Here is a 16758-nt window from a genome sequence, read left to right as displayed (position 1 = left end):
AACTTGTTCTCAACTTGCCTACCTGGTTAAATAAAGGTGAAATAAATAAATAAAAACAACAATAGACAATAGACAAACAAAATGTGCTTAAACTAATAACACACAAATTATTGTATTCTTCTTTTCTATATTGAATAAATCATTTAAACATTCACAGTGTTGGAAAAAGTATGTGAACCCCTAGGCTAACGACTTTTCCAAAAGCTAAATTGGAGACAGGAGTCAGCTAACCTGGAGTCCAATCAATGAGACGAGATTGGAGATGTTGGTTAGAGCTGCCCTGCCCTATTAAAAAAAAAATATATATAAAAAAACTAATTCACAAAATTTGAGTTTGCTATTCACAAGAAGCATTGCTTGATGTGAACCATGCCTCGAATAAAATAGATCTCAGAATAATTTTTGTTGACTTGCATAAAGCTGGAAAGGGTTATGAAGGGGTTAAACCAAGGCCTCATACCTTTTAAAGGGTTAATAAATTGTTATGATAAACTGTAAGGTCTCCTCTTCAAGGAGACCTGTGTGTGTGTGTGTGTGTGTGTGTGTGTGTGTGTGTGTGTGTGTGTGTGTGTGTGTGTGTGTGTGTGTGTGTGAGACTGTGTGTGTGTGTGTGTGTGTGTGTGTGTGTGTGTGTGTGTGTGTGTGAGACTGTGTGTGTGTGTGTGTGAGACTGTGTGTGTGTGTGTGTGTGTGTGTGTGTGTGTGTGTGTGTGAGACTGTGTGTGTGACTGTGTATTAACACCTGTTTTGAGTGTTGTGCCCTTCAGACACTATCAGAAGGCGGAAACCGCCTACCTTCATACTCCTCCTGTCTGGGCCCCACCTGGCTGAGGTTCTGAGAATACAACTGGTTTCCTGAGAACACAAGGCTGCCGCAGGCCTAATGAAAACAGCAACCTGTCAGAAGATGCTTGGACTCGTTCACCTTGTTATGCCTCTATTCTTGTGATGAAAGGGCAAGTTTCGGTGAAACCCACTTCTGAGCTTTTAATTGCTTACCAGATGGTTGCTGCTGTCAGGGGGAGGTTCGATTTATTAAAATGTTGTTGCCAGGGAAACTAACGCAAAGAGGACTGGGAGAGGCTATATGAATTACAGGATGTCTTAGACACTTTGCAGAACCTGGGGAGAGCGATCATATACTGTACTCTGTACCAACTTCTGCCCACAATTGTTTTACTAAAGGACAATTTTAATACTTAAACAAAGAGTCTGTGTTTCCTTTCTACTACCAATATATAAGTTTGATAATTATATAGACCTGACCATCTGTTGAAGAAATTGACCAATAGTTACAAAAGTATCTCTAAAAGCCTTGATGTTCATCAGTCCACGGTAAGACAAATTGTCTATAAATGGAGAAAGTTCAGCACTGTTGCTACTCTTCTTATGAGTGGCCGTCCTGTAAAGATGACTGCAAGAGCACAGCGCAAAATGCTCAATGAGGTTAAGAAGAATCCACGAGAGTCAGCTAAAGACTTACAGAAATCTCTGGAACATGCTAACATCTCTGATGAGTCTACAATACGTAAAACACTAAACAAGAATGGTGTTCATGGGAAGACACCACGAAAGAAGCTACTGCGGTCCAAAACAAAAAAACAGTGTTGCACGTCTGAAGTTCGCAAAAGAGCACCTGGATGTTCCATATCGCTTCCGGCAAAATATTCTGTGGACAGATGAAACTAAAGTTGAGTTGTTTGGAAGGAACACACAACACTATGTGTGGAGAAAAAAAGGCACAGCACACCAACATCAAAACCTAATCCCAACTGTAAAGTATGGTGGAGGGAGCATCATGGTTTGGGGCTGCTTTGCTACCTCAGGACCTGGACAGCTTGCTATTGTCGACTGAAAAATGTATTCCCAAGTTTATCAAGACATTTTGCAGGAGAATGTTTGGCTATCTGTCCGCCAATTGAAGATCAACAGAAGTTGGGTGATGCAACAGGACAACAACCCAAAACAGAAGTAAATCAGCAACAGAATGGCTTCAACAGAAAAAAATACGCCTTCTGGAGTCCTGACCTCAATTTAAAATGCGGTGGCATGACCTTGAGAGCGGTTCACACCAGACATCCTAACAATATTGCTGAACTGAAACAGTTTTGTGAAGAGGAATGGTCCACAATTCCTCCTGACCGTTGTGCAGGTCTGATCCGCAACTACAGAAAACGTTTGGTTGAGTTTATTGCTGCCAAAGGAGGGTCAACCAGTTATTAAATCCAAGGGTTCACATACTTTTTCCACCCTGCACTGTGAATGTGTTCAATAAAAACAAGAAAATGTAAAATAGTTTGTGTTATTAGTTTAAGCAGACTGTTTGTCTTTTGTTGTGACTTAGATGAAGATCATATCAAATTTTATGATCAATTTATGCAGAAATCCAGGTAATTCCAAAGGGTTCACATACTTTATCTTACCACTATTTGTTCATAAGAGTAAAAATGAAAGATATAGGCCTAGCTGATGAATCCTTTACTATAGAGTAATTTTCAGAACTGTCAGATTTCCAACTTTGTGTTTAGTAAAATGAATCAACACCACTTTATTCTATGAGGAGGAAGACTGGCTGTGGCTTGTAGGATTCATCATTACAAGAATCCGGAATCAAAATAGCAAAGCACTTCTTTCGGAATAAAGGTTTTTATTAACCCTTATTTGAAATTCACAGGTTATTCCATCTGTAGAATAATAGCTTCTGCTCAGCTCAGAAGCCACACTGTACAGCATGTGTCAATTCAAACTAACTATGTTAATTCCCTTCCGGCTACATCTATTTGGAGTGGGCCTGGTGTATCATACGTACAGGGTGTGTCTTAGGCTACAAACCACAGTCAGCAGCAGTCCCCCCCCACCCCACAAATCATGTACTCTCCTTCCCTCTACAAGACCTCAGATTCTTCTGTAATGAACCACAGCATGTGGGTGTACTCACTATGGCTTCCCCTCCGTGTATTACATACAACAGCTCTCATGAATTCTAATGCTTCTGTGGAGATCATTCACCGCATTTTCCACACAGTTTTTTTTATTTTTTAAAGAGGACATTGTCTTGAGCGCCTTCAGATTTCCCCCAGGTCATTGTCATTCTAATGAACTTTACATATTACAGGCAACACAAAGGAATCAGAGCTTTATATAACACCCTGTTGCCAGCCTATGGAATATAGATTTTAGACATTAAAGGGTTTTTATTCATTGTGAGGCTGTGAGGGGACAAGATAGAATGGGCGCCCACCTACCTACTACCTCCTCTCCTCCAGGAATCATCTTCCTCCCTTTCCCTACCTCCTCACACTAAGGTTGTATAAGGTAGCTTGTAATGTTTGACTCCTACACACTTTTGCACACCACACACACAAGCACTCGGTCTATGCGTATGAAACATACATAAATGGGGTGGCTCCTACTCTGTACGTAGGCCTATACTGTCGAACACACACACAGTCCATCTTACCCTCCTGTGCCTCTCCACCTTTGGCGGCCTCTGGCAGCAGGTCCTGGGCCCCAGCATGGATGTATCCACACACCTTGGGCGAGGCCAAGCGACTGAGGTTCCGGATGTCCTCAGAGCGATATACCAACAGACGGCCATCGGGGGGCACCTCAGTGAACCTCCAAAGGGGCTGAGGAGAGAGGGAAGAGGGGAAGGGGATGGAGAGAAAGAGGAATAAGAGAGAAAATAAAGAGAGAGCGAGAGAGGATGAAGGAGTGGGAGAAGTAGGATTGGTTAGATAAAGTATTCTACCAAAACAAAGGCTAGCGCTGGTTTATTTAGCTGATAGTTTCAACTCCCCAGCAACTGTTTTAAGACACTTTTTTCTGGCCTAATTTAAACCAAGGGGTTGGAACCGGAATTATTTTCCTATTGTTTCATTCTGAACAGAACCACTTTTTTTCCCGTTCCACTGTTCCTATAAGCAAAATAAAGTTCTGAACCGGTTGGATCCCCAAAAAAGTACTGGTTTATATCGTTCCTTTCAGTTCCTTTTTTAACCTGTGAAATCAACCGTTTTTTACATTTAGCTCATTATATTACTTCACCAATCAGTGCGGATAGAGCAGGCAAGCTAGTTGTTTACATGCGTGATGGACATGCGTGTACCCAATGTATGACATTTTGCGGGTGGGGAGAGAGAGGGTTGAGGAGTAGGATTGAAGTGCTGGGCATCTTATGAAGTGCATTACATGAATTAGGTCCACAGAATTATACCTATGAGCGGCTTCTATGGAGGAACTTTGAATGTCCTTTGAGCTAGCTAGCTAAAAAGCTTGTATGTGCAGAGCGGCACCAGAATAAAAAAAAACACGTCTTACCTTTTTGTAGTTAATAAATCCAACGTGAAACGTGATAACTAGGCCTATAGTATCCTTAACTAACATTAAACAAGTTAATCCATTCTCTACCTATTTAAAAATCTCTCTCCCTATCTTCTGAATGATGGTTGCAATGTCAGTACAGTAGTCTGTTTTTGGAGGGGGGAAGGGCAGGTAGCCTAAACCAGTGTTGCCAACTCCTCAGTAAGGAAAGTAGCTATTGGCTGTCCTAAAAGTCGCTGAATGACGTCATCGCCTAATTTGCATAATTGTCAAAGTGCATGTAATTGTGATGGACGCTGTAGGAGAGAGGAATAACGTCGTGGGAGAGATAAAAAGTGAGTACAAAAAACACCCTAAATATGTTTAGAACTACAAATGAACTTTCTTCTGTCGATTCTTGTTTTTTTTTTATGTCACAATTCCAACCATCCTTCTTTAGCCGGGCTTGGGACCGGCAAAGGGTGACCTAAAAGAGACACTGGCGGAGTTACTTAGTTTATTTTATTTATTTTTTATTTTTCTTAATTTGGTTTGGTTTTTAACCTTATGGTCCACTTAGGAGCCTACAACAAGTCACAGTAAAACATGAACATTTTTAACCATACATTTTGTTGTATACAATCTAAATGGACCAAAAAGGGACAATAGGAAAAAAAACTGTCAATGGCAATGAGAGAAAATGATGGTAACTAGTCTTGCCCTAATTCAGGTAAAACATTTTTAAAAAAGAATGTAAGCCATGGCGGGATCAGCCAGCGGCGGCTTCCCGCATGCACGATTCATTTGCAGTCTGGACGCTGAGGGGTGAACATTTCCTGCTCTGACTGCAGCTGGGAGGGACTGCTGCGTGAGGACTGGGCCGCCTGTGAGTGCTTTGGGACGAAGGTGGAGCCCACGGCAGCACCCGCTGCTCGTTGAGAAGAGTAAAAACGATACGTGCTTTCACGGCAGTCTCCAAAAGTCTCCAATAACACCAGAAAGATTCGCAAGATTTGTCGCTAGTCACTTTTTTGAAAATGTGTCGCTAGAGGCGTCTGATTAAACGCTAAATATAGCAACAAAGTTGCTAAGTTCGCAACACTGGCCTAAACACGCAGACATTGGCAAAGATTTTCAGCTTGCAGGTGGACACTGGAATACGTTTTTGAGTGACAGCTTTGCCTGGAATGTAAAATAACATAATTAACCAGTTCCCATGCTTTTAAAATAATGGTTCCATTCCGGAACAGTATGGATCACTCTCGTTCCAGGTTCCGTTTCAGTTCCTTGAAAAATATTATTTTCCGTTTTTCTGTTCTGTTCCCTGAACCAGTTCCAACCCCTGCTTTAAAAACGTTAAAGCAGTGCTCCTGTTTTGGGATTTACCTCTACGTTGTACTCTGTCTCCTCTGTCAGGATGTGGGCCGAGAAGTCGTCCCCGTCTATGTGTGCCTGAACACGGGAGTGCTCCTCGCCTACACACACACGATTTTAAGGTATTCTTCTCAGTACTCACTCACACACACACACACACACACACACACACACACACACACACACACACACACACACACACACACACACAGAAATGGAAGCACACACACAAACTGACACACAAGCGCAAACACCTCCATATCAATATTCCATATAAAACCAACAAAACAAATACCCTCCAGACTCACCTACAAGATGTCCAGTAAAGTAGTTCTGCAGCTGAACATCATAGCGGTCTTCCTTCCCTTGCTTATCTACAAACACAGCTTTGAAGTCCTCAGTGAACAAGTCTGTGTTAGTTGTCAAGTAAAGCTTAAAATGTCTGCAGAAAAAATAAATTACAGTTTGATGGAGAGAAACATGAGGAATGTACATATCTGGTTTATTGAGGGTACAGATAACATTTCAACTTTGCCAATGGTCTGTTTCAATTGCACTGAAAATCCCAGGAAGATATATGCTCTCTAGTCATTAGGCCATGGCAATGATAAAAAGCCAATCCAGTAACAATGTTAAAACACATAGGAGTAGGACTTAGCAGGGAGGACTAGAACCTCTGAGAAAAGTTACAGATAATTGAGACAGTGCTAGTCTATTTCTCCAACCCCTAATGTCATATGATCTTTCCTAAGCACTCGGCGGCATCAGAATGATACAAAACCATTGAACATCAACTTTTTTTGCTTGCTTTTGAACGTTACATGAGTGGGTGGAAGCGCCTCATTGAGTAGAATGGAGTCGTGGCTGTTTTGCCCTAACATTTTAGTCATTTAGCAGACATGTAGAAGTCCCATATAGGAGACTTTGTGCCACCTACCTCTTGAGGGCACTGAAGCTGACAATGCGCTCCAGCTGGGACTCTGTGTGGATGTCCCTCTTCCTGAGTGAGTGCTGCTGGAGGCCGGACACAGGCAGCACCTCAAAGTCGGACAGCAATGAGCTCAGAGCCTCTGGAATAAGGGAAGAGTCATATAAGGAGAGTGAGAGGGCCAGTCCTATGTAGCTCAGTTGGTAGAGCATGGCGCTTGCAACGGTAGGATAGTAGGTTCAATTTCCGGGACCACTTGTGCATAAAATGTATGCACGCATGACTGTATGTCGCTTTGGATAAAAGCATCTACTAAATGCCATGTTATATCTATATCAGTACCAGAAAAAAGTTTGGACACACCTACTCATTCAAGGTTTTTTTTTTTTTTTTTTACTATTTTCTACATTGTAGAATGATCGTGAAGACATCAAAACTATGAAATAACATATATGGAATCATTTAGTAACCAAAAACTTGTTAAACAAATCAAAATATATTTTATATTTGAGATTATTCAAAAGTTGCCACCCTTTGTGTAACTGATGTGAAATGGCTAGCTAGTTAGCGGGGTGACGGCTAATAGCGTTTCAATCGGAGATGTCACTCGCTCTGAGACCTTGAAGTAGTTGTTCCCCTTGCTCTGCAAGGGCCGTGGCTTTTGTGGAGCGATGGGTAACGATGCTTCGAGGGTGGCTGTTGTCGATGTGTGCAGAGGGTCCCTGGTTCGAGGCAAGGAGAGGGACAGAAGCTATACTGCTACTTTTGCACACTCTTGGCATTCTCTCAACCAGCTTCATAAGGTAGTCACCTAGAATGCATTTCAATTAACATGTGTGCCTTGTTAAAAGTTAATTTGTGGAATTTCTTACCTTCTGATTGGCTCAAACGCATTAAGTTGTGTTGGGACAAGGTAGGGGTGGTATATGGACCAAGTCCATATTATGGCAAGGACAGCACAAATAAACAATGAGAAACGACAGTCTATCATTACTTTAAGAAATTAATGTCAGACAATTCGGAAAAGTTCAAGAACTTTGAAAAAGTTTCTTGAAGTACAGTCGTAAAAACCATCAAGCGCTATGATGAAACTGGCTCTCATGAGGACCGCCACAGGAAAGGAAGACCCAGAGTTACCTCTGCTGCAGAGGATAAGTTCAGAGTTAGCAGCCCAAATAAATGCTTCAAAGTTCAAGTAACAGACACATCTTAAAATTAACTGTTCAGAGGAGACTGCCTGAATCAGGCCTTCATGGTCGAATTGCTGAAAAGAAACCACTACTAAAGGACACCAATAATAAGAAGAGACTTGCTTGGGCCAATCTGTCCTTTGGTCTGAAATTTGAGATTTTTGGTTCTAACCGCTGTGTCTTAGTGAGACGCAGAGTAGGTGAATGGATGATCTCCGCATGTGTGGTTCCCACAGTGAAGCATGGAGGAGGAGGTGTGATGTTGTGGGGGTGCTTTGCTGGTTACACTGTCTGGGATTTATTTAGAATTCAAGGCACACTTAACCAGCATGGCTACCACAGCATTCTGCAGCAATATGCCATCCCAACTGGTTTGCGCTTATTGGGACTATCATTTGTTTTTCAACAGGACAATGACCCAACACACCTCCAGGCTGTGTAATAACTATTTGACTAAGGAGGAGAGTGATGCATCAGATGACCTGGCCTCCACAATCACCCGACCTCAACCCAATTGAGATAGTTTGGGATGAGTTGGACCGCAGAGTGAAGGAAAAGCAGCCAACAATTGCTCAGCATATGTGGAAACTCTGTCAAGACTGTTGGAAAAGTATTCCAGGTGAAGCTGGTTGAGAGAATGCCAAGTGTGCAAAGCTGTCATCAAGGCAAAGGGTGGCTACTTTGAAGAATCTCAAATATATTTTGATTTATTTAACACTTTTTTGGTTACATATTGATTCCATGTGTGTGATTTCATAGTTTTGATGTCTTCACTAGAGGTCGACCGATTAATCGGAATGGCCGATTAATTAGGGCTGATTTCAAGTTCTCATAACAATCGGAAATCTGTATTTTTTTGGATGCCGATTTGGCCAATTAGTTGTTTTTTTTAGACCTTTATTTAACTAGGCAAGTCAGTTAAGAACACATTCTTATTTTCAATGACGGCCTAGGAACGGTGGGTTAACTGCCTTGTTCAGGGGCAGAAAGACAGATTTTTACCTTGTCAGCTCGGGTATTCAATCTTGCAACCTTAAGTTAACTAGTCCAACGCTCTAACCACCTGCTTTACATTGCACTCCACGAGGTTACGCGAATGCAGTAAGAATTCCAAGGTAAGTTGCTAGCTAGCATTAAACTTATCTTATAAAAAACAATCAATCATAATCACTAGTTAACTACACATGGTTAATGATATTACTAGTTTATCTAGCCTGTCCTGCATTGCATATGATCGCTTAGGTACACGTTGCTCCAACCATAAACATCAATGCCCTTCTTAAAATCAATACACAAGTATATATTTTTAAACCTGCATATTTAGTTAATATTGCCTGCTAACATAAATTTCTTTTAACTAGGGAAAATGTGTCACTTCTCTTGCAAACAGAGTCAGGGTATATGCAGCAGTTTGGGCCTCCTGGCTCGTTGCGAAATGTGAAGTCTAGTTCTTCCTAACAAAGACAGCCAACTTCGCCAAACGGGGATGATTTAACAAAAGCGCATTTGCGAAAAAAGCACAATCGTTGCACGACTGTACCTAACCATAAACATCAATGCCTTTCTTAAAATCAATACACAGAGGTATACATTTTTAAACCTGCATATTTAGCTAAATGAAATCCAGGTTAGCAGGCAATATTAACCAGGTGAAATTGTGTCATTTTGCGTTCATTGCACGCAGTCAGGGTATATGCAACACTTTGGGTAATTTGTCAGAATTTTACGTAATTATGACATCACACTGAAGGTTGTGCAATGTAACAGGAATAACGTTTTGTTTTCGAGATGATAGTTTCCGGATTCGACCATATTAATGACCTAACACTCGTGTTTCTGTGTGTTATTATGTTATAATTAAGTCTATGATTTGATAGAGCAGTCTGACTGAGAGATGGTAGGCAGCAGCAGGCTCGTAAGCATTCATTCAAAATAGCACTTTCGTGCATTTTGCCAGCAGCTCTTTGCAATGCATTGCGCTGTTTATGACTTCAAGCCTATCAACTCCCAAGATGAGGCTGGTGTAACCCATGTGAAATGGCTAGCTAGTTAGCCGGGTGCGCGCTAATAGCGTTTCAAACGTCACTCTCTCTGAGACTTGGAGTAGTTTTTTTCCCTTCCTCTACATAGGTAACGCTGCTTCGAGGGTGGCTGTTGTCGATGTGTTCCTGGTTCGAGCCCAGGTAGGAGCGAGGAGAGGGACGGAAGCTATACTGTTACACTGGCAATACTAAAGTGCCTATAAGAACATCCAATAGTCAAAGGTATATGAAATACAAATCGTATATAGAGAAATAGTCCTATAATAACTACAACCTAAAACATCTTACCTGGGAATATTGAAGACTCATGTTAAAAGGAACCACCAGCTTTCATATGTTCTCATGTTCTGAGCAAGGAACTTAAATGTTTGCTTTTTAAATGGCACATATTGCACTTTTACTTTCTTCTCCAACACTTTGTTTTTGCATTATTTAAATCAAATTGAACATGTTTCATTATTTATTTGAGGCTAAATTGATTTTATTGATGTATTATATTAAAATAAGTGTTAATTCAGTATTGTTGTAATTGTCATTATTACAAATAAATAACAAAAAAACTGTAAAAAAAAAATATATAATAATAATAACAATAATAAAAATAAAAAAAATAATCAAAATGTTTTTTTAAAAGCAGCCGATTAATCGGTATCGGCTTTTTTGGTCCTCCAATAATCGGTAGCGGCGTTGAAAAATCAGAATCGGTCGACCTCTAGTCTTCACTATACATACATACATACATACATATCAGTATAAGTCAAAAGTTTGGACACACCTACCGTAATTTCCGGACTATTGAGCGCACCTGAATATAAGCCGCACCCACTGAATTAAAAAAAATATATTATTTTGAACATAAATAAGCCGCACATGTCTACCGGTACATTGAAACCAATGAACTTTACACAGGCTTTAACGAAACACGGCTTGTAACAAAAATGAAACATTTGCAGTAAGGTTTAGTTGTCTTTTTGCACTGAGTCAATTCCTCACGCTGCTGTTTCCAACATCTTATCATCGTCTCATTAAGACCAAGCTCCCGTGCAGCAGCTCTATTTCCTTTTCCAACAGCCAGATCAATCGCCTTCAACTTGAAAGCTGCATCATATGCATTTCTCCGTGTCTTTGCCATGATGAGGGTGACAAAATGACTACCGTAATCAGAATGATGGGAAGTTTGAGAGCGCTCGATTTAATCTAAACAGTAAACAAAAAAGTTGTTTGACCTTAACCCGTTCGGCAATTTCATTGGTCTAATGAAAGCTTCATGCTGCCAAAAAACTGATCACGTCACAGAATGTGTTTTTTTGGAAGAAAAAAAATTGAAAGCGGGAAAAATCCATATATTAGCCGCGTCATTGTTTAAGCCGCGAGGTTCAAAGCGTGGGAAAAAAGTTGCGGCTTATAGTCCGGAAATTACGGTACTCATTCAAGGGTTTTATTTATTTTTACTATTTTTACATTGTACAATAATAATGAAGACAAACTATGAAATAACACATATGGAATCATGTAGTAACCAAAAAAACTAAAAAGTGTTAAATAAATCAAAATATATTTTATATTTGACATTCTTCAAAGTAGCCACCCTTTGCTTTGATGACAGCTTTGCACACTCTTGGCATTCTCTCAAGCAGCTTCACCTGGAATGCTTTTCCAATAATCTTGAAGGAGTTCGCACGTATGCTGAGCACTTGTTGGCTGATTTTCCAACCTGACAGGTTGCATCACTGACTGGTATGACAACTGCTCGGCCTCCGACCGCAAGGCACTACAGAGGGTAGTGAGTACGGCCCAGTACATCACTGGGGCCAAGCTTCCTGCCATCCAGGACCTCTATACCAGGCGGTGTTAGAGGAAGGCCCTAAAAATTGTCAAAGACTCCAACCACCCTAGTCATGTTCTCTCTGCTACTGCACGGCAAGCAGTACCGGAGTGCCAAGTCCAGGTTCAATAGGCTTCTAAACAGATTCTACCCCCAAGCCGTAAGACTCCTGAACATCTAATCAAATTGCTACCCAGACTATTTGCATTGCCCCCCCCTCCTCTTTTACCCTGCTGCTACTACTCTCTGTTATTAGTCACTTTAATAACTCTACCTACATGTACATATTACCTCGATTAACATATTGCAGCAATACGACCATGAAGGCCTGATTCACGCGGTCTCCTCTGAACAGTTGATATGTGTCTGTTACTTTAACTCTGAAGAATTTATTTGTTCTGCAACTCTATTTGGGCAGTTAACTCTAATGAACTTATCCTCTGCAGCAGAGGTAACTCTGGGTCTTCCTTTCCTGTGGTGGTCTTCATGAGAGCCAATTTAATCGTAGTGCTTGATGGTTTTTGCGACTGCACTTGAAGAAACTTTCAAAGTTCTTGAACTTTTCCAGATTGACTGACCTTCATGTCTTAAAGTAATGATGGACTGTCATTTCTCTTTGCTTATTTGAGCTGTTCTTGCCATAATATGGACTTGGTCTTTTACCAAATTGGTCTATCTTCTGTATACCACCCCTACCTTGTTACAACAAAAATGATTGGCTCAAATGCATTAAGGAAAGAACTTCCACAAATTAACAAGGCACACCTGTTAATTGAAATGCATCCAGGTGGCTACCTCATGAAGCTGGTTGAGAGAATGCCAAAAGTTTCCAATCCTGTCATCAAGGCAAAGGATGGCTACTTGAACAATCTCAAAAATAAAATATATTTTCATTTGTTTAACACTAATTTGGTAACTACATGATTCCATGTGTCATTTCATAGTTTTGACGTCTTCACTATTATTCTACAATGTAGAAAATAGTAAAAATAAAGAAAAACCCTGGAATGATTAGGTGTTTCCAAACTTTTGACTGGTACTGCGCACACACACACACACACACACACACACACACACACACACACACACACACGACTGAACTCCCTCTATGTAACACCAATAAAGTGAAAATGGTAACATTCAATATCATTGGTACAGTAACCGGTGGTCACCAACCCTTGTCCCAATGAGCTTCAAATGTGCAGGCTTTGGTTCTAACCCAGCAGTAACACACCTGATTCATGTATTAATCATGATCTTCCTGATTAGCTGAATCAGATGTGTTAGTGCTGGGACGGAACAAAACCCTGGTTTATTTTTAGTGACCTCTGCAGTAGCCTATACTCTACTCGCTCTGTGGCAAATAATATTGGATTGATGCAGCACTGAGTAACAGTTAGTAGCCTAAAATACATTTTTACCATGAATCTTTCAGCCAAAATGGAACAGCCAAAATGGAAGATTCTCACTTCCTCTTGAAAGCTGTCATGTAGCTAGTTCCTTCCTGTCTAAAGGGCTCTACACAGTCTACGAAACAGATCCAACAGAGTTAAGTTTGCGTAGCTCTACATAGTTTTGCGAGGCAGAATGTTGTGTAGACTGTGAAATCACTGTGGAGAGCCCTTAATGCCACACAGCCTACAAATAGATTGTCAACAGTGTCTTTGTGGGGTTAGTCAGAGCATCACACCTTCCTAATTAAAACAAATTGAGCATGGTTGAAATTTTAACTAGGTACTTAATTGACATCCTCAGCCTGTGACAATTTCAAGCTATGGGTCTATATGGGCGGCAGGTAGCCTAGTGGTTAGAGCGTTGGGCCAGTAACCGAAAGTTTGCTAGATCGAATACCCGAGGTGACAAGGTAAAAATGTCATTCTGCCCCTGAACAAGGCAGTTAACCCACTGTTCCTAGGCCGTCATTGTAAATAATAATTTGTTCTTAACTGACTTGCCTAGTTAAATAAAAAATAGACCTAAATACCAATCTTGATTTAACTAATTATTTCAGGGGTGGTCATCATTGGAAAGCTATGCGTACACGTTTGTTGTTTCAACACATCACTACAGGTTATGTAAAACATTGAATTGCGATCTTCATAATTATCTAGCTAGACTGGGAACAAATGCATTCTTCAACCCTGGTCCTGGGGACCCACAGGTTGCGCAGGTGTTTGTTCCAGCCCTGCCAGTGACACACATCTGTAGCTAGTTAACTCAGCTAACTAACATACTATATTTCAGTTGAATCACAAGATGTGATGAGACTGGGTTTGATGAACACTGCTCTGGCACCACTGGAAAAGGAATAGCCACCCTGTCTTGATTCATTTGAACGCACACAGCATGATGCACGTTACTACGATGCTGAATACCAGACATTCCATCTAACTAGATCGGTTAGCAAGTCCCCGAAGAAAATCTTACTTACTCGCTAACAACATTAAAAAGTTAGCTGTCTAGTTAACTAATAAACGAGTTATCTAGCGAACACTATCGTCATAAACTTTAGCAATTGAAGATGTAGCTAACTAACAGCCTAATTTGCATACATTTGACTGACAGCTTGCTACCGTAGAACATGTCTGCGAGCTAGCTAGCCGTTAACGTTGGCTAGGTTAACGTTACTCACCGAACTCTGTGTCCCGTGTTTCTTCCTCAGTGGCCCAACAAGGAGCCAAACAGGCCACAAGTACCAGATACTTCATCATGACGTTAAAAGAGCTTACTCCACCTGTGTCCTTATTGCAAGTTGTTGATGACTAACGTCAAAACAGAAACCGTTAACCAGGCTAGGCAGAGCAGGTGTAGCACCGAGGTAAAATTAGTTTTATATTGGATATTCTGGTTTTCTCTCGTCAATAACTGTTGAACCAATCATGCCATCACTGGTGTAGTTGAGGATATAGGCAGATATACGCCATATACCCACTTACTATTCCCGTGGGCATTTGCATGTACTCACTTCTTAATCCCCACTGATACGTACCAAAGTAGTGTAGTGGACGTATCCTCCGTTTCAATTTATAAGGCTGATTGAACAGATCAGAACGTTTAGCTTAAACGTTGATAAACTATTATTTCTTCACATTTTAGGCGTAGCAATATACAGACAGCGGTGGGCTTTTGCGTGAACGTTCCAAAATGCAATTTGCAGGAAAACGCTGTTCTAAAATGTGCACCGGGTTTCATGGACAGAGATGGAAATATCCGTTAGAAATTTTGAAAGAGGGCAGATTGAAATATGCAACTACTATCATGGGTTGCTAAAATGACTATGATAATACCTTTGGCTGCTAGACAATGAAAGAAAGTTGAAAGAAAATCAATAGAATAGGAGAAAGCATATGAGTAAGTCTTTCTACAAATAATTTCCTCCATGTTTCTATGGTGGGATTTTGTCTATAGGCTACTTTCAAGTAAGGTAAGACATGCCTCATATGAAGTAAAATGTTCAGGTTTCAAACAATTAAGGAATAGAAAAATATAGCAATGCCAATGATAGGCCTAACCATTTTCTGGTAGATGGAAAGGCTTTCCCAAAAACCTTCTCTATTAAATGTCAACTACCGTAGCTACAAAGTAACCTACACCGATCTGTCAGTGACATGATTATTTGCATCAATCCGGTAGCTTAGCCATTTATTTTGCAAACTCCATCTCATGTGTTACAGAAACACTGTTAACCAAACAACAGTGCTAGATGCCTACACACGTCAATTAACTACACAAAACAATCTAAATTTCTCCAGACATCAAAAGTGGTCTCCTGATGTGGTTTAAGCATTGTCATGGACTTAAAACATACAATTTTGTTGTTTTTTTCTGTTAAAAAAGTGTAACTTTGAGAGTGAAAGCTTTTTTACATTTATCTGCTTCAATGGTAGGACTACTATTAGCTTAGTTGCACAGTACAGCTTGAGTTGGCCTGACTGTGAAAGACCACTATGGGATGTATAATTTTAGGTAATTCAGAGTGTACGTCACTGTTTCCCATCGAATCTTTCACACCGGGCACCTTTGCTTCGCTGGGCGTTTTGTAAATGTTTTTGAAAATATTTGAGGGTACCCACTTCTCCAGGCACCACTACACACATGACTGAATGCCATGACTATGAAGATGGTATATTCTGAATCAGGGGAGATTGGAGAACAACCCACACCTTTTTTTGTGTGAAAAATAAATACGATTTATGATTTCAATCTTCAATAGCTCTTACACAACACGTGCCATGACTATGAAAATGATTAATTCTGAATCGGGAGGAAGGACACAAATCCACTGTTTTTTTTTGTGTTGACATTTTGATTATTTTATTTTCTGCTGATTTCAATCTTCAATAGCTCTTACACAAAGCATGTCATGACTATGAACATGATATATTCTGAATCAGGGGAGGATGGTGAAAAATCCACTGTTTTTTTGTTGTTAAAATGTAGAAGAATAAAACAATAAAGCTTTCAATCTTCAATAGCTTTTTTTTGTAGAAATTTTTATATTTTTCTTGGGGGGGCTTTCAATCTTCAATAGCTTTTTTTGTAGAAATGTTTATATTTTTCTTGGGGGGGGCTTTCAATCTTCAATAGCTTTTTTTTGTAGAAATGTTAATATTTTTCTTGGGGGGGCTTTCAATCTTCAATAGCTTTTTTTGTAGAAATGTTTATATTTTTCTTGGGGGGGCTTTCAATCTTCAATAGCTTTTTTTGTAGAAATGTTTATATTTTTCTTGGGGGGGGGCTTTCAATCTTCAATAGCTTTTTTTGTAGAAATGTTTATATTTTTCTTGGGGGGGGTCTTTCAATCTTCAATAGCTCTTATACAAAGTGTACCATGACTATGAACATGATACTGTACTTAACGGCTCTGCTCTATAGTCCTTATTGAGCTGCTGGGATTCTGCCTATTGGACATCATCACTTCAGCTTGATAACAGTCTAGTAGGCTTCTCCACATCGCCCCCCCCCCACACACACACGTGCACACATACAGATGCAAACACGCAGGTACACACACACGCAACATATGATGAAGGGTTAGCTCGGGTTAATCCACTCCGGTTTTATGGAGATATATGGCCGCTGCACACATCAAAATGG

At 40.4% G+C, this 16758-nt stretch overlaps 1 protein-coding gene across 1 annotated transcript in view; it reads right to left on the bottom strand.

Moving 5' to 3' along the window:
• Positions 1 to 14474, bottom strand: part of LOC115172824 (disintegrin and metalloproteinase domain-containing protein 17) — a 33486-nt gene extending 19012 nt beyond the window's left edge. The window contains exons 1-5 of the mRNA XM_029730611.1: positions 14294 to 14474; positions 6614 to 6746; positions 5985 to 6118; positions 5689 to 5777; positions 3461 to 3629 (exon numbers count right to left, since the gene is read on the bottom strand). Coding sequence (XP_029586471.1) covers positions 3461 to 3629; positions 5689 to 5777; positions 5985 to 6118; positions 6614 to 6746; positions 14294 to 14372 — 604 coding nt within the window. The 5' untranslated portion in view covers positions 14373 to 14474. The remainder of the gene's footprint in view (positions 1 to 3460; positions 3630 to 5688; positions 5778 to 5984; positions 6119 to 6613; positions 6747 to 14293) is intronic.
• Positions 14475 to 16758: the final 2284 nt, after the last annotated feature.

The sequence above is a fragment of the Salmo trutta genome, chromosome 33 (assembly GCF_901001165.1).
Source record: "Salmo trutta chromosome 33, fSalTru1.1, whole genome shotgun sequence".
Taxonomy (NCBI): domain Eukaryota; kingdom Metazoa; phylum Chordata; class Actinopteri; order Salmoniformes; family Salmonidae; genus Salmo; species Salmo trutta.
Note: the sequence above shows the minus strand (reverse complement) of the source record. Positions and strands in the feature narration are given on the sequence as shown.